Raw genomic sequence first — 25,138 nt, 5'->3', positions numbered from 1 at the left:
GCCGCGGGGCTGGGGCGGGGGAAGCCCGAGCTTCCTCCAACCCCAACCCCCAGAACGAAGGCGAAGGCGAGGTTGCGCGCCGACCCCTCTCACTCTCCAGGCTTCAGCAGAAAGCCTGCATTTGCTCCATAGGACGCACACACATATCCCCTTCATTTTTGGAGGGAGAAAATTGCGTCCTATAGAGCGAAAAATACGGTATGTCAGTCTTGTCATGTTGTAAGCTGCCTTGAGAATAGTTTCAACTATGGAAAGGTGGCGTACAAATAAAACGATGATGGTGATGATGACGATGATGGTGGTGATGATGTCGGCTTCCTTGGGTCGAAAGGCCAGCTAACTGTGCTGGATTGTAAACAGACATGTGACACATAACAATCCCATGTCTGCAACTAAAGGTGGAATGGAATCTTCCAACAGATGAAGTGTGTTCTGTTAAAGGCCGACTTTCGCCGCACCCTTGTACAATGTGAACTCATTTTTTCAGAATAATACTAAAGCAGTGGTGACTCAGGTGGAAGACAGGGAGGACAACAGTAGGGGGAGCCACAGGCAATGACAGACAGGCCCAACTAATTCCAGTTTTACCCTCCATCTTTCATCCCTGCTGAGTTCACCACTGAGTCCGAGGTGGAGGATGTTGAGAGCCTGGGCTTCTCCGGGACTGAATGCAAGCGAGAAGCAGGCAAATGACAGCTGGCTGAGAACAAACAGAGGTTGGTGGGGCAGTTTGCTTTCAAAAACTATAGCAATTGTTAGCAACATGTAGGATTCTTTAGTAATGGAAAGCAATGCATTTATGCAAATGCATGATTCAATTCTCCACAATCCCCTGCTCCCCCCCCCCTAAAAAAAAAAGGGAAATGCACAAGGTGTGCTTTCTCTGACAGCATCAGGCACGGCACACTTTGTTGCTCATCAAAGTGACAGTTATGATCTTCCCTCTGAGTGTTCCCCTTGTTCCTGAATTTCGACAGGGAGGCAGCCTTTCTTGTCACTTCTGCCCTTTTAATATTTTCCTTTTCAAACTGCCTAAGCCTTTTCAAACTGCCCTGCACTTAACCTGAACTCTATATTGAAGGGAGGGATAGTGGGTAAAAATCTTATTTTTTAAAAGAAAATGGAGAAGAAGAAGAAGAAGAAGAAGAAGAAGAAGAAGAAGAGAAGAAGAGTTTGGATTTGATATCCCGCCTTTCACTCCCTTTAAGGAGTCTCAAAGCGGCTAACATCCTCCTTTCCCCTCCTCCCCCACAACAAACACTCTGTGAGGTGAGTGGGGCTTAGAGACTTCAGAGAAGTGTGAGTGGCCCAAGGTCACCCAGCAGCTGCATGTGGAGGAGCGGAGACGCGAACCCGGTTCTCCAGATTACGAGTCCACCGCTCTTAACCACTACACCACACTGAAGAAGGAGAAGAAAGAGAATCAAAGTGATGCAGCAGGATGTATCAGAATGCTTGTTGCTGAACAGAAATATGCCACCCATGAAGTAAAGCCTATTGGGTGACTTTGCCCTCATTTACAGAAAATGAATCTGTCTTTCATTGAGACTGGAATTCCTTTCGAGCAATGGCTGTGAGTAAGTACCTCAATGGGTCCATCTTGCCTCCTTTACTAACAAAACCATCTGCCACTAGGCTGGAGGATTTTAATAAGTTAGGAAGAGGGAGAGAAAGACTAATTCTTCCTCTGTTCACTGTGCATGTCTGACTCTTTGCTCCATATGACCTCACAGTTTCCTGTCCTTCTTGGACTTAGTGCTTCAAGAAATGTTATGTCAATTAGCAGAACCTCTTCTGACCACATTAGGCCTTGTTACCTGAGCCATGAAAGAGGTTATCTCAGCAGAGGCCCATACACATCTGAAAGCTTAAGAAGGCTGGCTGGGCTTTCCCTTCCAATGACTTCTCCCCCCTCTGTGAGAGTGGTCTGAAATCCTGAAGGTCCTATAGCCAATTCTACAGTTGCATGGTCCTCCATGGCTGTGGAGCAGAAGAAGTTAAAGAAGTTAAAGAGGAGCTGTCTTCAGAGTCTGAAGATGATGGAAGAGTCACATTCTCAAGAGAAGGCTTCCCCAAATTGTGGTGACCCATGGGTCATCTAAATATTCACAATGGATCCTAGATTCAGGGATGTGGCACAACACAGAGAGAGCTTCTAAGCATCGTATTCTCTGCTTTACTTCCTTTGCTTGCCATCTGCATTTCCTGTTATGTCAGCCATTGCCCAGCACCTCCACATCTTAATCTACTGTACACTTGGATTTGCCACATACCAAATATACTGAGCTTTTTGTGGTATCTGCTCCTGGCTGTTTTTGTGCTGGCCAGCTAAACCATCAGAACCAGGCTTGCAAAAATACAGGTGCCTGGTGCTTAGAAAAATTAACCATGAAGTCTTAAGAACATATCTTCTAAAGTTTGGATCAGCTGATTTTTTTTCCATATGAAAGAAATGGCGGCTGAATTATTGTGGGTCACAACTCCCCTCCAACTCCGAAGTGTACTTTTAAAATAGCTAAAGTTTTCTTTCATGATATACTATTCTGCTGTTCCTCTACCCCGTTTTGTGTTCACTGACAGTGTGTGGTCATTGACAGTCAATAATTGCATAGTTTTACGCTGCTACATTACCATTGCGACACAGTCATATGAGTTTGGGTGCTAGGCCTTTCTAACCCCTAGGTCCAGCAAGTGTTAAAATATAAGCAAGCATGCTGATTAGGTCATCGCCTGGGGTGAAGGGCCATTAAGAGAACAAAGGGAAGATTTGTGTGAGATGGCAAATGGGTGGGCCCAGCTCACAGCAAGTTAGAAGGATAAAAGCTAGTTTAGAGTTAAGTTGGTGGTAATGATGTGGCCCAGAATTAAAGCCAGAGAGGCAAAGCATGATGTTTGATTTCTGCTTGAATCCAAGGCTGTGGCTACGAGAGAAACAAGACCCGTTGGGGGTGCTGATGCTGGGAACCCCTCCATCCTAGCCTCAGGTTGTATATATGTGTAAATAATCCACATATCATAATTACACCACACTCTCCACTGTGCCTCAATTTTTAAAAGGAAACACGAATCCTGGGTAAGTGCCTCCAACCCCTGGAATCTTGCACTGCTCAGAGATTGGGCTGTCATAACTAGACAATTCCTGTTGCCAGCTCTTTAAAAAGCCTTTCCCAGTTTTGCAAAGTTCCACCCAAAGCCATGTAAGTTTCCAGCAGCTTGGATATAAACTTGAGAACTAAACCCACGTAGTTTACATTTTGACGGGCAAGACTTGGGCTTGGCATAACTTAACAGGAGATGTTCAGCACCATTTGTATTGGCACTGGACTGTAAACTTGGCTTGCTTCTGTGTATGTGGGGGGTTTTTAATCGCTTGCATTTCCAGCTGAAGTTAGCCATGTTTCACACTGTTTGATTCCCCTATGGGGGTTGTCTCAATAAAATGTCACGCACTGCAGCTTTTCCGGACGGGGTGCCTTTAACTTTTGAGTCTATTGTCAGGCTCTGATGAAGAGGAAAAGATTTGCCTGTTGTACCTGACTCTGCTTGATACCAAATTTTGTGTGTGTGTGTGTGTGTGTGTGTGTGTACACAGAGAGGTGGGAAGCTTAGCAAGATCAAAGTAATATGAAGGATGGAAGCTGGATAACTTTTCTAGGAAAATAAAACTGTATTAGCCTTTCCTAGCACAAACACTATCTGAAATATGACATGAACTACTACCTTGGCTTGGAAAGAGGCTCATGGGGGTGGGGGGAGACCAAAGGTGCAGTTTCAGCTTCTGTAACCATATTGGTTGCTTTCCAATATGGTCTATTAAATCAGGGAAATGGGATATGCCTTATTTTTCTTTCTTTTTTCTTTCTTGCTCTTTGAAGGTAAAGTGGGCAGAACTGCATCAGCAAGGCTTGCTTGTTCTGTCTGCTTTTCATCCAAAGCTAAGCTGTACATTACATTGATTCATCCTTTCGTTTACTTCTTCAGTGACACACATCCCCCAACACAATTCCCTGTTGTCTAAGACCCTGTCGGATGTCACTAGTAGTAAGCAAAGGGCAACGTACCTCTTATGGGTGGGTGATGGCCTGGCCACATTTTGACCTCTACATCTACCACCAGTCATCATATCATTGTGGAGCCAGACATGAAGAATTTCAACACCATCACCTGCATCCTGTAGCAATGGTGTGGGGGCTTGTTCCACCAGGATCCACCAGGCTTTGATAGCTGGTATTCACTCATTTATTTATTTTTAATAACATTTTATTGATTTTCCAAATATAACAAAAATAAAAACAACAACAATACAAAAATGAAACAAAACAAATTGACTTCCCTCTAATCCCTTCCTTGGTTATTTTATTTATCAACATACTGCATGTCTATTGTTAAATATTATCCTATTTAAATTCCTATTATTCATTCATAACAAAATTACAAGTAATCATAAAACCCTGCTAATGTATTAACCTGTGTACATTGCTTTTGTAAATATGCAATAAACACCTTCCATTCTTCTTTAAATTTGTTGTCATCTCTTCCTCTTAGTTTCATAGTCAATTTTGCCAATTCAGCATATTCCATTAATTTAACTTGCCAGTCTTCTTTAGATGGGACACCACTGGTGTTCACTCATTTTGGTGGTCCAGTAAGCCGTGGGCATTCGGTGTGGGGACACTCGTTTTGCTGTCCCTCCCAGTCTGCCACCTAATACAGTGGTGCCCTGCAAGACGAACGCCTCGCAAGACGGAAAACCCGCTAGACGAAAGGGTTTTCTGTTTCGGAGGTGCTTCGCAAAATGAATTTCCCTATGGGCTTGCTTCGCAAGACGAAAATGTCTTGTGAGTTCCTGCGGGGTTTTTTCCCTCCCCCCCCCTTTTCCTAAGCCCTAAGCCGCTTATCAGCTGATCCGCTGATAAGCCGCTTATCAGCTGATCCGCTAAAAGCCGCTAAACCGCTAAGAGCGCTAATCCGCTAAGCTGTCAATGGGCTTGCTTCGCAAGACGAAAAAACTGCTATACGAACAGCCTCACGGAACGGATTAATTTTGTCTTGCGAGGCACCACTGTACAAGTAGATCAGTGTGTTTTCATGACAGGCTGGCCTTGACAACAAAACCAACCCAACCAATAGTAATTTCGAACACATTGGTCTACATCAGACATTGTGTTGTTTCGAAAATGAGAGTTAGTGGGACCCAATCCAAGCTGGAAATGATTTCGTACCCTGTAAGTGTCCCAGAAAAAGGGCACCCCATTTTTTTATCATGGGAAAATGGCAGCCATTTTGGTTGCTGTGATCTCTCGTGATTCCCCCCCCAACCCCCAACCCCCACTTTTTCAGGGCCGTGATCTCGCACAGTTCCCCAAACTGCACATTTTAGGGCAGCATGCCTGGGAAAAAAACATTTTGGGGGGGTGCTGTGGAGTGAAATCAAGCGAGATCACAGAAACCAAAATGGCCGCAGAGCTCTCACAATAAAATAACCAGGAAGATGGCATCCCGGATTTGGGGTTCAAAGTGTTGGAGGGTATGCAATTGTTTTCAAAACTATTTCCTATCACTCCAGATGTGTGGGGCCCTTACTCCACACATATTCAGAAACATCATCTTATATTATCCATCATATAACATAATAATGGTCTGCCATTGCATTAAAAAACAAAAGATGGATTGAATATGGTCAAGATTGAAACTTTCCTTGTTGGGCCGAATAGCAGCTATAAAGATGAATGTATTGCCGAAAATGTTATTTCTGTTCCAGGCCCTACAGATCGTGGACAAAGTGGAATGTTTTGGAAAGTGGCAGAAGGATATTTCCAAGTTTGTTTGGCAGGGCAAAAAGCCCCGAATAAAGTTTAAAATACTAACTGATGCGAAAGAAAGAGGGGGATTTGCCCTGCCAGACTTGAGGTTATATTATGAATCTGCAGCCTTCTGCTGGTTGAAAGATTGGATTTTATTGGAAAACACTGATGTCCTAGATCTGGAGGGGTTTGATAATGCTTTTGGGTGGCATGCATATTTGTGGTATGACAAGGTTAAAGTTCACAAATTGTTTAAAAACCATATTGTCAGAAGAGCAATTTTGATGGTCTGGACAAAATATAAGGACTTATTGGAGAGTAAGACTCCGAGGTGGCTCTCACCGGTGGAGGCCAAGGCACGTAAGAGACTTAACATGGAAGCCTACTGGCCTAAATATTGGGAAATAACTGAAAAAATTGGAGACAATTGGAGGTTGCTGAGCTTGGAAAAATTGAAAAACAAGGTGCGAGATTGGTTGCACTATGCTCAAATCCAGGAGGTTTTTAAAGTGGATAAAAAGGTTGGATTCCAGGTGGAAAAATCGAAATTAGAGACAGAACTGTTAGAGCCAAAAAATAAACTACTTTCGAGAATGTATAACTTGCTGCTTAAATGGAATACACAGGACGAGACAGTCAAATCCGCCATGATAAAATGGGCACAGGACTTGGGACACAACATTATGTTTGAAGACTGGGAAAGGTTATGGAACACCGGAATGAAATTTACGGCATGTAGTGCCTTGAAGGAAAATATTATGAAAATGATATACCGGTGGTACATGACCCCAGTCAAACTTGCTAAGATATATCACCTGTCTGACAATAAATGTTGGAAATGTAAAGAGGCGGAAGGGACATTCTTTCATCTCTGGTGGACTTGCCCGAAAGTGAAGGCCTTTTGGGAGATGATTCATAATGAACTAAAAAAGGTACTTAGATTTACCTTACCTAAGAAACCGGAGGCCTTTCTTCTGGGCATTGTGGACCAGAGAGTACTTAAGAAAGATAGAATTTTTTTTATGTATGCTACCACAGCAGCAAGGGTCCTGATTGCTAAGCATTGGAAGACACAAGATTTACCCACGCTGGAGGAATGGCAGACGCAGTTGATGGAACTGGCCGAAATGACTGGCAGAATCCGAGACTTGGGAGAAGAAACAATCGAGGAGGACTGGGAAAAATTTAAAGACTATTTGAAAAAACATTACAAGTTGTATGAATGTTAAAAAATGCACTTTTTAGAAATTCTAGCTTCAGCAATTGTAAATTAATGAAATGGAAATTAAGGTACAAGAAGTCAGAGGTGGAATAATGAAATAACTTTATTATGTTTAAGCTAAAACGTATAAGATGTGGGTTACAACACTTTGGAAATTAGGTAACATGATAAAATGAAAGATACATTAAGTTTTTAAACAAGTTAACAAATTGCTGATGTTTTGTATCACAGAGAACGCAGAGTTAGGAAGATGTGGGGAAGTCCATTAGATGTGTTGGAATAAAGGATTATGGAAATTTGTAATTTCTCTACTTTATTTTCTATATCTGTCTTTATTTCTTTTTTCTGTACTTCATAAACTTAATAAAAATATTATAAAAAAAAACAAAAGATGGATTGAGGGCTCAACTGTAGCAGAGATTTTTGCCTTTACAAGTCTTTTATAAAGTTCAGGCAAGGAGGCGGGGGAGCTTAGAGCCTGAATCTGCATGCAAATTCAAACCAATACAGCTGGTTGTCGCTCTTTTAAATTCTTGGTGAATGCCTGCCAACGATTTGTTTACATTACTGTTTTTATTTGCAGAATAATGAAAATATTACTGGCCGAAGGTGAAAATATGGATATTAAAATTTTAATAGAGTATGCACAGTCGTAAAAGAAAGAAAGAAAGAGAGAGAGAGAGAAGGAACACACAGATGAGGGCTCTTCCATGATAATTAAAAATTATAAAGTCATTACTCCAGCTTGCTTTTGGAATTGCCGAGTGAATTAAACAGTTTGTTGTCAGTGCAAATGCCTTTGCAGATTTTGGCTCATTAAAATTCTGCATTGTCAAAATGGGCACAGAATGCATATACAATGACTAATTTGATTTTAAACCTTTTCTTTCCTCAAGGCTTTATCTCTCTGCACAACAGACCTCACCTTGGAGGGACATAAGGAATGATATATATTTGCTGATGCAGGGGGATTGAAAAACAACAACGAAAGCTTTTATTTTATTCTTTTGAGGGGTCTCTTTTCTTTAAAGGGTGCATAGGTCTCCCCCCAACCCCCATTAGATATTGAGAAGGAAGGGAAAAGACCTGTGGGGTGTTCTGGCTCTTATGTGCCATAAAATCCTATTATAATGAAAAGTGTTAGTTTTTATGGCTTCGCCAAACTATTAAGCAGCAACTTTTTTTTCTGTAAATGTTAATCTTTAATCTTTATAAATTGCATGCTGAAGAAATAGTAGGTCTGTAAAACACTTGTCTTCAAGCCTTACAGGGATAAAGTTATAATGGGGTTGGCTGTTGTCCAGAATTTTACTATCCAGTAGTATTGGTTTGCTTATAATAATGTGGGTTTTCCCCTCCCTTCTATATTTTTTTTCTGCCTTTGAGGAACCATTTCTTCATTGGCACACTCACTGAGGAGCTGCTTTGTGTTGCAAAGGATTCTGGGATTTCTTTGAGTGCATTCAGCACATGACAACCCCCCTCCCCACAGCGTAATTGACCCCCATTGTAGCCTCATGTGTAGTTGAGAGTAGGGCCCATCCAATGTTCCTTTTATGTCTGCCTATTTCAAGGGAAGATCAGTCATGACAAGGGTGGAAAAAGAAGGGAAGCATTACCCAAAATTGGGTAATGATTTGCATGGAATTTGCATATTCTAATAGATGGAAATTTAGAAATAACTGAAATACAGTGACAGATAGGTAGCCGTGTTGGTCTGCCATAGTCAAAACAAAACAAATTCCTTCCAGTAGCACCTTAAAGACCAACTAAGTCAGTTCTTGGTATGAGCTTTCGTGTGCATGCACACTGAAGAAGTGTGCATGCACACTTCTCGTATCTGAAGAAGTGTGCATGCACACGAAAGCTCATACCAAGAACTGACTTAGTTGGTCTTTAAGGTGCTACTGGAAGGAATTTGTTTTGTTTTGAAATACAGTGGTACCTCTGATTACAAACTTAATTCGTTCCGGAGGTCCGTTCTTAACCTGAAACCGTTCTTAACCTGAGGTACCACTTTAGCTAATGGGGCCTCCCGCTGCCACTGCCACACGATTTCTGTTCTCATCCTGAAGTAAAGTTCTTAATCCGAGGTACTATTTCTGGGTTAGCGGAGTCTGTAACCCAAAGTATTTGTAACCCAAGGTGTTTGTAACCCGAGGTACCACTGTAGAACATGGATAGGCAAACTAAGGCCCGGGGGCCAGATCCGGCCCAATTGCCTTCTAAATCCGGCCCACAGATGGTCTGGGAATCAGCATGTTTTTACATGAGTAGAATGTGTCCTTTTATTTAAAACGCACCTCTGGGTTATTTGTGGGGCCTGCCTGGTGTTTTTACATGAGCAGAATGTGTGCTTTTATTTAAAATGCATCTCTGTGTTATTTGTGGGGCATAGGAATTCATTCATTATTATTTTTTCAAAATATAGTCCGGCCCCCCACAAGGTCTGAGGGACAGTGGACGTTTACTGACCCCTGCTGTAGAAGTATAACACAGCTGACCCCAGTGGGGAAGACTGTGACCAGGTACCCCATGTACCTGCTTAGTCTTCTGCCCAGCTGGTAACTGAGAGTATTCTGTGATTTATTTTATCATAGCTGCTGGATAGCTCAGTTGGTAGAGCATGAGACTCAGGGTTATGGGTTCGAGCCCCACTTTGGGCAAAGGATTCCTGCATTGCAGGAGGTTGGGCTAGATGACCCTCATGGTCTCTTCCAGCTCTACGATTCTATGATTCATCGACTGCATTCTAAAATGGAAATACTGCCTACCTTATATTGACACTTTCGAAAAGGGATTATATGGATTATCATATAAGTCACTCCTGGATGAATAATTGATGGCTTTCTCTTAGTGCTCAGAATTTGCTTAGCTTCTAAACATAATTGAAAATTTAATTTTAATAGTAACAACAACAACAACAACAACAACAACAACTCATTGAGTATACATAAGTAATCTGGTCATTTATCATAGCGCGTGACAAACCAAATCTGATTGTCAAAACAAAATAAAAAAATTCCTTCCAGTAGCACCTTAAAGACCAACTGAGTTAGTTCTAGGTATGAGCTTTCGTGTGCATGCACACTTCTTCAGATACACTGAAACAGAAGTCACCGGACCTTTCTATAGGTGACTTCTGTTTCAGTGTATCTGAAGAAGTGTGCATGCACACGAAAGCTCATACCTAGAACTAACTCAGTTGGTCTTTAAGGTGCTACTGGAAGGAATTTTTTTATTTTGTTTTGACCATGGCAGACCAACACGGCTACCTATCTGTAACCAAATCTGATTGTGTCTTCCTAATGTAGCTCTATTTATTAATTCACATCTTTCTTTCTTTCTTTTTCTTCCCTTAGGTAAGTCTCTCAGCTCTTAATTCATCTGGCAGCTTCCAGATTCTGCTGTCTTTACTACAAAGATGTAAGAAAAAGTCTCTACATGACTCTCCTATATTTCTGATTAGCAAAATCCTGGAACTTTGTGGAAAAGTAAGAACAATCTAGCCCTTTCCATATGGGTAGAATTTCTTTTGGATGTGCTTTCGATACATATTTTGGTCCTATTGATTTTCGCTTCAGTCATATTTTATGGCTTTGGGATTGCACAGTCTCTGTTTAACACATGTGTAACTCCGGGTTTCGAATCCCCCATGGCTGTTTTTATACATGCGCAGTTGAGGTGCTATGAATCAAATGGGACAGGTGACTTTACAATCTATGAATACTTAGATGGAAACCCTAATTCTTTGTGAGTCTGTATCTCTGAAGAGGGAGGATTCCTTAACATCTCTGTGTAGGGGCAGGGGACAGCTACATAACGTGCACGTAACTATTATCTGCCCAACCTAGCTTGCCACTTCCTTTTCCCCTGGAATCAGCACTTGGGTGGATGTCAGTAAGTGGAATAAAGGCCACCTGAGAAGGATTAAGATGATGGCTGGATTCTATCCAGGAGACAGTCAACATAGTGCCATCCTGATGTTGTTGGAACTACAAATCCCATCATCCCTGTTCATTGGCCTTACTAGCTAGGTGATGATGGGAAATGTAGTCAAAGACCATTAGGAGGACACTACATTGGCAATCCCAATTATTTGTTGTTGCTGGGAGTTTGTGCTTTTAAACACGTTTCTTTCCCATCCTTCAAAGGCTTGGGGTTGTTGTTCTTTTATTTAGCAGACTTCATAATTTTTGTAGGGATAAGGATTACCTGGGTTGCCAACACACCACCTGTGGTCACCACTGTGCCTGCCAGTACCTCCATGGATGTCTGAGAAGTCTCAGTAAATATCTGCAATGCCCTCCCAGCTCAGTTTCTATTTGCACTGGTCCAGCCTCTCCTTTAAACATACCGACATTTCATCAGGTACTCTGTTCTGAACACAGGAGAAGTGCAAAGAGCTTCTTTCTATGAGCAAGCATTGCAGTGGATGATCTGGGCTGGGCCTTTCCTTCATTAATGGGGCCAACATTGGTGAGGATTTTGCCTGCCCTGCACCATCTTGTGGTCCGACCTGTTTTTATGCTCTTTTAGATGTCCCACCAGCAGGACTGGCCCACCCATGAGGGAAGGTGAGGCGACTGCCTCAGGTGGCAGAATCTATGAGGTCAGCACGTCCCGATGTAGATCTTTATTCCCCTGGGCAGGTGGGGTTGGCTGAAGGCAGACTGAGGTTGGTTGGGTAGTGGCCCATTTGCCCGAATGGACCAGATGCCACTGAGGGGCACCCTCTATGTGCAGGGTGAAGACATTGAGACTTTGGTGTATTTGTGTGTGTTCATGTGGACCCAACAACACCCTTCAGCTAAAGTGACAACTTCAAGGTATTACACCCTGCCTCTGTTCAGTTTGGGTGCATGCATTTGGAGGAAGAGGAACATGTCTTTTTTAAAAATAATAATAATTATATAAGTACCTCAACAGGAAGGAGTTAAGTAATAAACACATCAGCTCAGCTGCAAACTGCTCATGTGGCTTTGCGGTGTATGTATTAGAATAATGACCTGAATTGATACTACAAATATAATTACATTGATTCTTTTCTGATGGCTATAAACAATGACATTTCCCTTGATCTCTGAGCAGAGTTAGTTATAAAACACATGCTCCACTTTTGTATTCACACACTGCCTTCTCATCACTTTTGTCTCGTACTCCCCGAGGGCTTGATTTAGAAGAAGTGTCTGATTTAGTGGGGGGAGGGGGGGAGATGAAACAACAAAGGCAGCAGTAGCTCCCAGCTTTCCTAATGTAAGAGTAGACATATGTGTTTCCTTTTTGATTGTGTTGCTCGGAATCATTGTCGTGTATTTTAATATTTTGCTTAATAAAGAGAACCCTAGATGACGTCCATCTCCCCACATCTGGACTCCCCCATTAATTCCCCCCCATCCACCCCCTTAGGGTACACCGTCTTTCATGCCATTTCACAGCAGCCATTAACTGATGAAAAACCACACTGGAGCGATTTGATTTAACACACCACCCGTTAAAAGCTTCCCATCAGGGTGGGTAGTGGGGCGAGAAGAGTTTTCTCTGCCAGGGAGGCAATACCTAGCAAGTTAGGAAATAGGCATTTTTGCCACCAACATGTCTATATATCTTGTAAAGTCCATAAACGGATGGGAAACGCAACACGGACATTTTTGAAATGGCCATTTCTCCTTCTCCCCTGTGAATGTATACTTTTCCAGAGGTTCATTGGATGCAGGGGTCATTGGGTACAGAGGGGCATCAGGGTTCCTGCAGATTCAGTACAGTGGTACCTTGGGTTACATACACTTCAGGTTACATACGCTTCAGGTTACACACTCCGCTAACCCAGAAATAGTACCTCGGGTTAAGAACTTTGCTTCAGGATGAGAACAGAAATCGTGCTCCAGCGGCACAGTGGCAGCGGCAGCAGGAGGCCCCATTAGCTAAAGTGGTACCTCAGGTTAAGAACAGTTTCAGGTTAAGAACAGACCACCAGAACAAATTAAGTTCTTAACCCGAGGTACCACTGTACTGGCTTACTCTGGACTTGGTGGTCAAAGGAGAGGACAGACCTTCATGGTAGCCCCAAATCCCCCAGCCCTGCAGAGGCCAATCAAATGTCATTGTCTTCAGTACAGTGGTACCTCAGTTTACGAACTTAATCCGTTCCGGAAGTCCATTCTTAAACCAAAACAGTTCTTAACCCTAGGTGCACTTTCCCTATTGAGGCCTCCCACTGCCAGTGCCCTTCCACCGTTCCGATTCCGTTCTTAGACCGAGGTAGAATTCACAAACCGGGACACTATTTCTGGTTTTGCGGAGTTCGTAAACTGAATAGTTTGTAAACAGGGCTGTTCTTAAACCGAGGTACCACTGTATGTGCTCCGGCCCTGTGGGATGTCACAGTGAAGGAGGTCACCAAGATCTTCCTCTATGCAGTCAGGCAGCCTTTTCTCTTTCTTCATCATTGTCATTTCTGCCAGCCTTACCTTTTCCTCCTTACACTAGTGTCCTTTGGGAGTCAGAGAGGGGGGGAAATATATTTTATGTTTCTTTTCCTTACATTCATCATGGAACTCAAGGCAGTTCCCAGAGGGTCTCCCACCCAGACACTGACCAGGCCCAGACCGGCTTAGCTTCAGCAGGGTGGTGGCCTCATGTGCCATCAGGCCAGACCTTGCAAGGAGAAGGCCCCTTTGTTTATCCTCCCACTGCTGCAAATCTCTTCTTGCCTCTCCATCCCTTCAGCCATTTCAGGAGGTAAAGAGATAAGAGAGGAAGCGGTGGAGTTTCTGCGTTTGGAAACGAAACGAAACCGGCTCTGCTTCTGTGCCTTTATCTGTAAGCTGGAACGAGGGAAGCTAGGAAGTGAAATGTTTCCCCTTCACTTATCCCGATGCTAGTATAAGCCGTGCTTTGTATGTGTGTTTTAAGTTACTGCTAAAGGCACAGGGGGCAGGCAAATTAAGAAGGAGAAAAATCTGTTCTGGGAGGAAGAGAGATTCATTTCACAAAATATTAGTGCATATTTTAAACTGAAATTATCTTGATTTCATACTTCATTTTATTCTCACATGTACCTCAGCCTCTGCATCTTCTGCTAGTTTATTCTCCTCCCTGCATATGATGAAGTTGGCCAGGGATGTGAAACCTGCGGCCCTCAATGTTTCTGGACTCCCATATCCCATCAGTCCCAACCATTTTGGTCAGGGTTCAGGGAGGATGGGAGTTGGAGTTTGGCAACATCCACAGGGCCACAGTTTCCTCACCCCTGAAAAATTCTATTGGCTACCAAATCTCATTCCACTACAAACCAGCCTGGCCTCTCCTCCTATGCCACCATGCCTTTTGGTGCTCTTGCCAATGGCCTAATTCTCCTGCTGCAAAATTGGCCACAAATGCACCGCAGCAGCTCCATCTCAGTGTCCTCACAGCAGCTGTCAGCGTGGCAGGCAGGGTTTTCTAATTATTTTGTGTGGCGGCCAGCTTGGCTGTTCAGGTAGGGGGCGGGGCAGAATTATGATCTGTCTCCCTCTTCATCCTCTTGCACTGGAAACTGGCTGCAAGGTGTATCAATCAAATGCCTCAGAGGCAAACCAGGACACTATGGTGCCTGCAGCAGAAAATCCAAACGGTGCCCCTCCGTAGGTGGTAAAAATATCACAATGAATAACTGATTGTTTGCTGCCCTTTAATGATGCTTCCAAATCTGCTGCCTGAAGCAGCCTGCCTCACCCAGCCTAATAGCCATGCTGTCCCTGAAACAGTGGCTTCAGCTGGACTCCATGTATAATGCGCTTTGAATCCACTCTGCACTGACTGGTTCTGATTTGAAATGATGCTTACTGGTTGATTAATTTAGTACAGAGGTGGGAAATGTGAGGCCCAGTCCTTCTGGCTTATGTACACTGCAACCTTTGAAAACTGCATCTTGAAAAGTTTTCTTAGACTATTTCCCTTTCCAGGCTGGGATAGTCTGGCTTCGGTTGTCTGTACTCTAGTGACCTTCTGCATGGCCTATAGCAATGCACTCTGTGTGGGCTTACCTTTGAAGATGGACTAGAAACTGCGGTTAGTGAAGAATACAACTTCTAGGGTGGTGAGTGGGGCAGCTTGTGTCATCAGTCCTGAAAGCACTGCACTGGTTGCCAGTGAGTTACCAGGGTCAATTCAAGGTGTTAGCATAAGCATACAAAGCCCCAAATCGTTTGGAACCCAAGTTCCTAAAATAACAGCTTCTAGCATGACAGGGCCTTCTCAGTAGTGGTGCCTTGCTAGCACTGACATGTGGCAGGGCCTTCTCAGTAGTGGTTCCCTGGTTATGGAATGCTCTCCTTGATGAGAGGCAACATTCTCTCTCATTATTAGGCTGAATGTAAATCCCTGTTCACCCAGGAAGTGGCAGCCAGCAGGACTGAGCAGGTGGAGCTGTTTCGTTCTCCTATCTTCCTAATGGTGCATGTCACTACCACTTATCAGGGGCGGGAAGAGAGAGCGGCAAGTCAAGAGGAAGTTACTGCAAATTAGGTGCAGGCTCAGCAGTAAGAGCAGTATTTGGGTGTGGGTGTGGGTGTGGGTGTTTGCTGTTACTGTACCCTGGCATTTGATGGCTGAAATGTATTGTTCCCAGTGAGCTAGAAATTGGGACGCAGGTGGCGCTGTGGGTTAAACCACAGAGCCTAGGGCTTGCTGATCGGAAGGTCGGCGGTTCGAATCCCCGCAACGGGGTGAGCTCCCATTGCTCGGTCCCAGCTCCTGCCAACCTAGCAGTTTGAAAGCACAACAAAGTGCAAGTAGATAAATAGGTACCACTCCAGAGGGAAGGTAAACGGCATTTCTGTATGCTGCTCTCGTTTGCCAGAAGCAGCTTAGTCATGCTGGCCACATGACCCGGAGGCTGTATGCCGGCTCCCTTGGGCAATAAAGTGAGATGAGCACCGCAATCCCAGAGTTGGCCGTGACTGAACCTAATGGTCAGGGGTCCCTTTACCTTTTTAATCTAGAAATTGTTAGCTTTGAGGATATGTGTCTGTTTTCAACTTTTTGCAGATGTTCCTAACATTTTTTTTAAAAGGATATTTGTTAATTGTTTCATTAAAAAAAATTTGCAGTTTTTTTGTTTGCTCCTCTGGAATAAACAATGTGGTAAATTCCATTACCTTAACTTTGAGTAGCCCTAGTCCACATCCAAACTCAACTATAGTCCACATATGCAACTCAACTATAAAGTTGGGGAAATAAATGGGACCTGGAACAAAACATGGCAGTGTGTCCGCCCTAGAAGCTGTGCTCTTGTTCATTGTGCCCACCATGCCCTACTCCAGAATACTCCATTCTGTCCTCCCACCAGTTTTCCATTAAAGGGAATGATGATAACCTCAGCCCAAGCCAAGCATCCTGTTCGATACAGACATGCTGCTCTTCTGCATGAGGAACACCACCCAAACAAATCTTGGAAGGTGCGGGAGGGGGACCGGCAACCCTGCTTAAAGCGAAATGGCTGCATATTATCATAACACAAAGGCAGCTCACTCTTTTCTATCTCGGCTTATCCCAGATTCTGTGTGCTACTGATTCCGATCATACCTCTGGCAACAATGTAGGTTCCCATCCATTGTCAGGCTCCTGTTCCTTAAGAATATGATGAGATATTCCGCAGTGATGGAGGCTGTTAACTAGCCTGTCATCTGTGCGATTAGAGGCGTTGCAATGCCAGTGGTTTCTGTGCTTGCATTACGGGGGATTATTGTAAAGAATTTGTATTTTTTTCTTGCACTTGTGATAGGAGCTTTGTCAAGGAAAGTTAAGGTTTCTCGGGAGCACGCTGACTGTTTTGCTCAGGGAAGATAAATACTCCCAACGACTTAAATACAGCACTTGTTTTCATACATCATGATGTGTTTGGAGGAATGGCAACTGCTGCAGCCCTCAATCAGTTGCTGACAATATGCTTAAGGTTTTGTAAATATCACCTGCAGGGTGTGCTGAACAGGTGGTTTTACGAGTTCTTCCCAAACGCTCTCCATGGGCATATGCAAAATGTATATGTGTGCATATTAGTAGAAAAGGAAAGCAAAACACAAGGTGTGTGCTTTTTTGTATAAAAACTGGAGCAACATACGTCATTGGGAGATTATAGGGCACAGCAAAGCTGCCTTGATTGTAATAACCATTTTCCAGGTAACACATTTATATTTTATTTTTTCACATCAGTATTTTTGCTTGAGAAGGAGAGTGGCTTTTATTTTTACCTGGGCATAGCTAGTGCCAAGAAAGCATTTTTTAAAAACATAAAATTAAATAAAATTTTAAAATGTATGTTTTTTTGACCAATTTGGCTAGATGGAGGGGGTTATTTCACTATAGGAAAGAGTGTGTTAGACTGAACAAAGTTAGCCATAGAGCATAAATAAGGGACTAAGGTAAAGGTAAAGGACCCCTGGACACTTAACCCAGTCAAAGGCGACTATGGGGTTGCAGCGCTCATGTCACTCTCAGGCTGAGGGAGCCAGCATTTGTCCACAGACAGCTTTACAGGTAATGTGGCCAGCATGACTAAACCACTTCTGGTGCAACAGAACACCGTGACGGAAACCAGAGCACATGGAAATGCCATTTACCTTCCTGTCACAGTGGTACTTATTTATCTACTTGCACTGGCGTGCTTTTGAACTGCTAGGTTGGCAGGAGCTAGGACAGAGCAATGGGAGCTCACCCCGTCACAGGGATTCGAACCGCTGACCTTCCGATCGGCAAGCCCAAGAGGCTCAGTTGTTTAGTCCACAGCACCACCTGCTCCCAGATTAAGGGACTAGGAACGGAGGAAGTGGGAGAGAAAGGTGTGATAATAAATTAACGAATGTGTTCTATCTGCATACTAGGTTCATTTTGAATGCATGTGTGCTGCACAAATGCACAAACAAATGACTCTTATGTGTCATGCCATGAGATGATGAGGTCCCAGAGTTGTGTGGCAGAGGAATCCAATCAAATGAGGTTGAGGCCATATCATCAAAAAGAGAACGACTAGTTCCTTATTTGGGACCATGCCATCACCATCTTCTGACTAAGAGGATGCATCACCTGGAATGCCTTTATCTCCCCCGACCACATGGAAGGCAAACCTGCCCTCCAGCAGGTCCTTGTTATACAGATTTCCATGCCTCCCCAATCCTTCCATTCTTCCATGTCCATGTCATTGCTCACATACCACAAAACTTAAATGAATCTGCATTGCTTGAAAAGCTAGACCTGGGGTGCAGATGGTGCAAAACAAGTCTACATGCAGCCATGCCGCAAAGTAGATGCATGAAGAATTGCAAAGTATATTTGTACAATGGAAAACACTGCTGGAGTTGTAACAAGAACAACAACAACAAAAGAGTATGATTTTGTGTAATGTATTCTTACCACATAATTTGGGTATCCTTGGAGAAGAATTAAGTTTTCCTTGATGTGGATGGTACACATGGATTATTATTATTTTTAGTCACTTGTAGCTGCACTGACTATGTGTGTGTGGGGGGGTGCGTGCATGTGTGTGTCCGTGCATGCGCGCAGGCTCTGACCTTTTGAAGTTTCCATTTATCATAAGCTTATTATTCTGTATGTGGATAGACCATCCAACCTGCTAAGTTCATCATCAAGTACCTCCTTTGCTAGAGCATGGAGGTAATTAAGTGGAGGTTTGATAGCCATCTGCTTTAGAATCTGCAGTTCCATCCAGATTGCAAAACTTTCATTGAGAAGGCAATTGGAATAGATGACCTCCAATGGACCTCCCAGTTTTATAACACTGTAATTCTAAGATTCTAGCTGTATGCTTCCTGGAATTAATGTTATCTGTGGCAAGGAAGAAGGCCTTCTTCATAATGGTTCCAGGATTGTGGTACTTTCCCCAAAAGCTAGCATTGCTTACCACTTTTTCAGTCTTAAGATGATTTTGTAAGTTCTATTCAGTAAAGCATGTGGGAATTAAGGACCACTGATTATTAATATTATTGTCTTCTCTCTGTGTGCAAGGGAAAGAGGTGTGCTGCCAGGGTAAACAATGCCCTGCATGATTTTATATTGTGCAGGTAGGTCAAAGCAATGGCAAAATAACCACAATGCAAAAACTATAAATATGGTGGGACATTCTCCTGGTGTGTATTCTAATATGCAATACATCAAATATTTAAAAAAGCAAATCTGAACTGACTTAATGGTAATTATACCATCCTGGGATCTATCTCACAGATCCTTAGAACCTGCCCACTTCTCAGCAAGAAACAATATAGAGTTCTTCTTCAGCCATTGTGTGATTTTTTTTAAGTAGAGCTGCCACCCAATTAATGTTGATTAATTGTGCAAGCAACTAATTAAACCACTTTTATCTCTTTTCATCAATGTGATGATGAGGTATAGCAAATATTCTTTAAAAATGCATGCTTTGTTTTCAAATGTTTCACACACCGGTGACAGCAAGGCATCATGTTAAGACAGTTGGCTCCCCAATTCTGAGCATCCGGTTGATTGATTATTCAGCTAAACATTGCAGGTCCCATTTTCCTTGTCTTCATTTCAGTTTTCATGTTGGACGGCAAGCTGCCTAGATCTTTGGAGGGGCAGGGCAAACTCTTGACGGGATCCAAAGGCCTCCTATACACCCCTTAATTAAACAGCGCCAGAGTTCCATCGTGAATTCTCAATTAAAACTACTTCATGCATATGGGAACATAGCAGGAGTATATCAGAGTTAGATGCGGGAGATGGAAGGCGTCTTCTCCATTTGGAATTCGGCAATTTTCTTTTTCTTCGGTGATTGTAGCTTTGGGGTCGGACCTAATTTAAAGCAGGAGAAATTGCAGTGGTTACTTGGCAATGTAATGTAAGTAGCGAGGGCGGCGATAGTTGAGTTGTAATGGTGTCTGTTCTGTTACTTGGCCACAATTACCCAAGTGCTATATTCTCTCTATGCTTTGGGCTATCCTTCTGAAACGTATTTCCATTTCAATACCATGGAAATATGAGAAAGAGGTGGGGGGACTTAACTCCTGGAGTTCAAGAGTCAGGATGACTTCAGCAAAATTCAATTCAGGTTGTCATTCCGCATGCGGATTTTGTCAGAGTTTGCTTTAGACCTCAGGAATGTTCTACCGCCAGAGCCACTAAGCACTTACAGCAGGCCATTAATCATACGTTTAATGTGGGTTTTGCTAAAGTTTGGAAAGATTAATTGGGAGTGAGCAAAGCATTTATGAAAATGCACTTATTTGTTGCTTAACATTATCCTGAATGTGCAGGAGTGCTTAAAACAAATAGTAAAATGTGTAACCTTTTCCTCCACACTTCCATATTCCATGTTTTCTTCCACAGTAAAGTAATTGACTGTGTTAATTTCTGCAGTGTCTTCATTCCTTTGTTTGCTTTGTTGATTTCAGTAAAATGGAATTTTGTCATATCCCAAATACCTAAAAGTGGTGAACAAATTGCATTTCACAACATGCGAGCTACTTTTTTGTTGTTGTTTAGTCGTTTAGTCATGTCCGACTCTTCATGACCCCATGGACCAGAGCACACCTGTCTTCCACTGCCTCCCGCAGCTTTGTCAAACTCATGTTTGTAGCTTTGAGAACACTGTCCAACCATTTTGTTCTCTGTTGTCCACTTCTCCTTGTGCTCTCCATCTTTCCCAACGTCAGGGTCTTTTCCAGGGAGTCTTTTCTTCTCGTGAGGTGGCCAAAGTATTGGGGCCTCAGCTTCAGGATCTGTCCTTCCAGTGAGCACTCAGGGCTGATTTCCTTAAGAATGGATCAGTTTGATCTTCTTGCAGTCCATGGGACTCTCATGAGTCTCCTCCAGCACCATATTTCAAAAGCATCAATTCTTACATTAAGTTAAGTTGCTGACCATTCTGTATTCTTAAATGCATGGGTGGTATCCAGCAAATTTGAAGGACTTTTGACTGTGCAGCAGAAAAACTCCTCCCTTTTCTTTCCCTGCATTCTTCGCACATACCTCCTAAATCTGTTCTACTGTTCCCCTCAGCCCCCCAAAGCTGATTTGAGAACAGTGTTAGAAACTCTATGCACCAAAATGGCTCCTTAAACCAGGGTTACAGTCGCGAAAACGGAATGTCTAGTTGCCATTTTGGGGCCAGAAGGCTTGAAATATTGTTCCCGAAATTCGTTCTGATTGTGCAGATAAAATACCACGGACAGAATTCTACAGGATGTGTTGCTGGTGTGTGAAAATAGTCAAGATCCAAGGATTCCCCAGGCATGTACCTCCAGGTGGTGGAGATGTCAGAAGCCCGGGCATCTTCACCTGGTCGCAATTGCCCAATAGCCACGTGCAAAAGCACCTTCCACCTGGCAGATTTCGAACACTGTTGGGAAGAGTATGGATTGAGAAGAAGGAGGTGAAGTTCCATTGTATAAATGGAATTCCTTCCACTAATAACTCTTTCATTTAAACCACCACATAGCTCCAGGACGTTTTGAGTTCGAGAGGGGAAATACAAGAATAAAGTGTCAAATGTTGTTTTTTGTGAAACCCCATGGAAATTAACACCAAGTGGGGAAGGTGGTTCATTATAGATCCAGGATAACATTCCCTGTATCATTGTATCCCTATACTATATGTAGTAATAACCCTTAAAACAGATTTATATTTTTTTACATTCTATTTGAATCACTGGGGAATAGGTCTTATTGTTTGAATTTTCTGTTTTTTAAAGGTTACTTAATTGGAGTTGAACTGGCCCCAACACCACATAATTTGTAAATCCCAAATATGAGAAGGCTAAATCCTATAGCCCTATTTATTATATTTATTCAGACAGGGACACTGAATTATGCTCTAATGCACCCCACAACAAACTAAAGAAAGGCTGCTTTCAATGAGCTGTGGTAGCAGATGTTCAAAGCACATTAGTTTTCATGAAAGTTTAATTTGGCAAAGCCTTTGTATCTCTGTTGAGAGAATAGATTAGTTTGTTTGTTAGCACAATTACACAATTTGTTGGACTGGGAGGAGGTTCTGATGACCAGGCATACATCTTATTCACAGTGAAGTCCAAGAATAAGTGCTTCTGGTTCCCATACAGTGTGATATTTTGCACTGTCTCCTCTGTGTGTGTGTGTTTCTGACCTGGTTTGAACTCTTCACATTCAGCACATTTCAGTATGCATTTTTGCACACATCACAAAATTTGGAGAAGTGTGAATTTCAAAAGATTGTGTTTTGGTTTACATATTGGTTTGGGAACTTCAAACAAAATAGTTTCTCTGAAATGCAAGCAAAAATTGAATCCCCCCGCCCACCCCAAATGCTGACCCTGGGGCAGCAAACCTGTGTTCTCAGCTGTACTGCTGTCAATGTCACATAATTAAAGGCTCCTCCATACAGAAACAAATGATCTCCACAGAGATATTGGGGTTGTGGGTTAGTCTTAGTCCTGGTGTGCAAGATATACAAACATACATACATACGGCATGCGGAGGCCGAGAGAAAGATAATGGAACACAAATGAGGTGGTATTGTTTTTAGATTTATAAAGCACTTGATCCAAAAGCTCTTCAAGTGGTATTAAAATAAAGCTATAGATAAAACACAGCTAAAATCCTTCCCCTTCTTCTCTCTATCAACCATTAAAACACAGATAAAATCAACAAAACTTTCAAATCAAATATTGCTAATTCAACTATATGTCTGTGTAGGCTTGCCAAAACAACAACAAAGTTTCACACAGGGATCTAAAACTATATACAAAAGGTGCCTGCGTAATGTTGATAGGTGAGGAATTCCAAAATAAAGGTGGAATTTGAACTCAGGACTGATAGGCCCAAGCATTTTTCTCTCTGCAGCACATTGCTTGTTTGTTGTTGTTGCTGCTGTTGCCATTTTAGTCTTTCCATAGAACATACTTTGGAAGTTCCAAATGATACTGGTTTATTAACAATTCAAGAGTTATTGCAAGATATATGCTTTACTTGGATGGCTAGTTTTTTAGTTGCGTCCTTAACCATGCCCACGCACAGAATTATAAAAGTTCATTATTTCTATTTTCATTTTGAGGGAGGGGAGTTAATGCAATGGGGCCTCAGAAACTTGACACCGCTTAGGGCCTCAGTGTGCCTTGATCTCTAGCCCTGAGATCAAGGTTGTAGGAAAGGAAGCAATTGATGTCAAAGGCTGAGCTCCCCCAAAGAAAAAAAAAGCAAGCACTAGTTTCTGGAGGAGAATTCAGCGAAGCGGAGGTGCGCTGGTGTGCCTTGGAGTGAACAGCAAGTGTTAGGAATGCTGCACTGACAGATATTCGTAGTTTGGATACGGGTGGTTTATCTAGTGATGGTTGGGACATGTCAGAATGGAATTATTTAAAAGCTATTGCTGTGTAGAAGAGATCTTATAAAAATGTTTGGTCTCGAAATGCCTGCAGACTAATTCATCATGGGAACAGTCTTCGCCTCAGCTGACAGCTTCTTCAATCAGCCTCTATTGCAGGGAGCTCAGTCTCATCAAACTTTTGGGGAGGACAGGAAAAAAAGCAAAGGGGAAGCCGAATCTTGCGAACGCTGTGATTTGGTTTACTGCCGGCTTCCGAATCCCCAAAGTCAAGTCTCACAGCTCTGGAATTGAGATGAAATGAACGTTTTCTACTGTGCTGCAGGCTACTTATCAGCAGCATGGACACATTGCACATACTTATTTTATACGATCTACATAAGATACGTGGAAATAGATACTTTCCAATTTACGGTAGTATTAATGTCCCGCAGTTATGGATTCTGCCATTGCTACTGCTAATAGGGGAATCTGTGTGTGTGATTCTGAAATTGATTCTGTTTGCTTTCCAGGCAAAATCCACATTCATTAACCTAACACAAGTGTGGGGGGGGGGAGACAAGGAATCGGAAATCCAGGTTTACTTGAACTGTGTCTCAGAAGGACTCTAATCCTAATGGGAAAAGACAAAGCGGTGAAGAGCAGGGATGTGGAGCCAATGGCACTATAGGTGTCATTGGACATCAGCTCCCATCATCCCCAGCCACCATGTCCATTGGTCAGGGATTGTGGGAGTTGTAGTCCAGCAACACTTGAAGGGCAACAGATATCAGACGTTGGCCAAGGAGTTCTTGGTTATAAACTGAAAATTGAATTAAATGAAACAAAAAAATTAACAGTTGAGTCACAGTTTGAGTGTTACATACTCTTGAGTTCTGCCCCATTTAAGGAGCAAAAAACCCCCACAATCCATTCCAAAAATAAGTACACACACACACACACACACACACACACGTTTGTTAAGAAAATTCCCAAACCCAGTTCCACGGGCGACTCTAGGTCATTTCTTTATGGTAGTCTATCTTAACGTTTTTATGTGTTTATATGCCTACCGCATTTTTAAACTTAAAATCCATTGTTGTATATTGTTTTAAATGTTTGTTTTGCTTTTGGGATTGTAGTTCCATTTGTGTTTCACAAGCTGATCTCTGACCGTAACAATAAATTTCAATTTTTTTCCAACAGTTTTTAGAAATGCAACTCACCAAACTGTCAGGTTCCCCCCTCTCCGCAGCTGACTCATTTGCTTAAGCTTTGTGGGTTTCTTGTGTGGAGCATATCATGATGTCTGTTGCACTCTCTTGCTGACCATGTGGCTACAGAGACAGGTCACTCATGACATTGTTTTTGCTGCATTAGCAGCACTGAAGTGCAAACCTGGGCTGTGTGTATGGAGACCCTGGTGCTTCCCAAGGAACAGTACCCTCCTCTTGGCCTCGCTGATGTGCTCCTAAGGAAAGCAGAGCATACGTTTGGCACAAGTTTGGCTGCAGAAGTTGCTGGAAGGAAGCATCTAAGGTGCCACCCAACTGTCTTAGGGACTCCTCTCCATATTTGCATAGGGACTCCTTAGCCTTATCTTCTTCCAAAGATGTCCCGCAAAGCAGCAGTTAAGTGCAGTAGGCCACACATATCCCTATCTAACTTTCCTCCAGGCAAGCAAGAACCATTCAAGGACCCGTTCCAAACAGACAAAAGCAGGCAAGGATATGTGTGATCCAGGACCAGTGAGGGGTGTGGCCTGCAAAGAAGGTATGTAGTTGGGGGGGGGATGTCTTGAGGGCCAGGAAGAGAGCTCTGG

General features: G+C 42.9%; 1 protein-coding gene across 7 annotated transcripts in view; it reads left to right on the top strand.

Moving 5' to 3' along the window:
* CDH4 (cadherin 4) overlaps window positions 1-25,138 on the top strand; it is an 812,930-nt gene that overhangs the window by 241,043 nt on the left and 546,749 nt on the right. The window contains exon 1 of one of the 7 annotated variants that reach the window (XM_081867617.1): window positions 10,505-10,520. The exons of the other annotated variants lie outside the window; for them this stretch is intronic. Within the exon in view, the coding sequence (XP_081723743.1) occupies window position 10,520 (1 nt within the window). The 5' untranslated portion in view covers window positions 10,505-10,519. Of the gene's footprint in view, window positions 1-10,504; window positions 10,521-25,138 lie in introns of those variants that run through there. 7 annotated transcript variants of the gene reach the window in all.

Source organism: Podarcis erhardii (genome assembly GCF_964252035.2).
Source record: "Podarcis erhardii genome assembly, chromosome: 6".
In the NCBI taxonomy this organism is placed as follows: domain Eukaryota; kingdom Metazoa; phylum Chordata; class Lepidosauria; order Squamata; family Lacertidae; genus Podarcis; species Podarcis erhardii.
The sequence above is the reverse complement of the archived record's forward strand: the minus strand, read 5'-3'. Positions and strand labels throughout refer to the sequence as shown.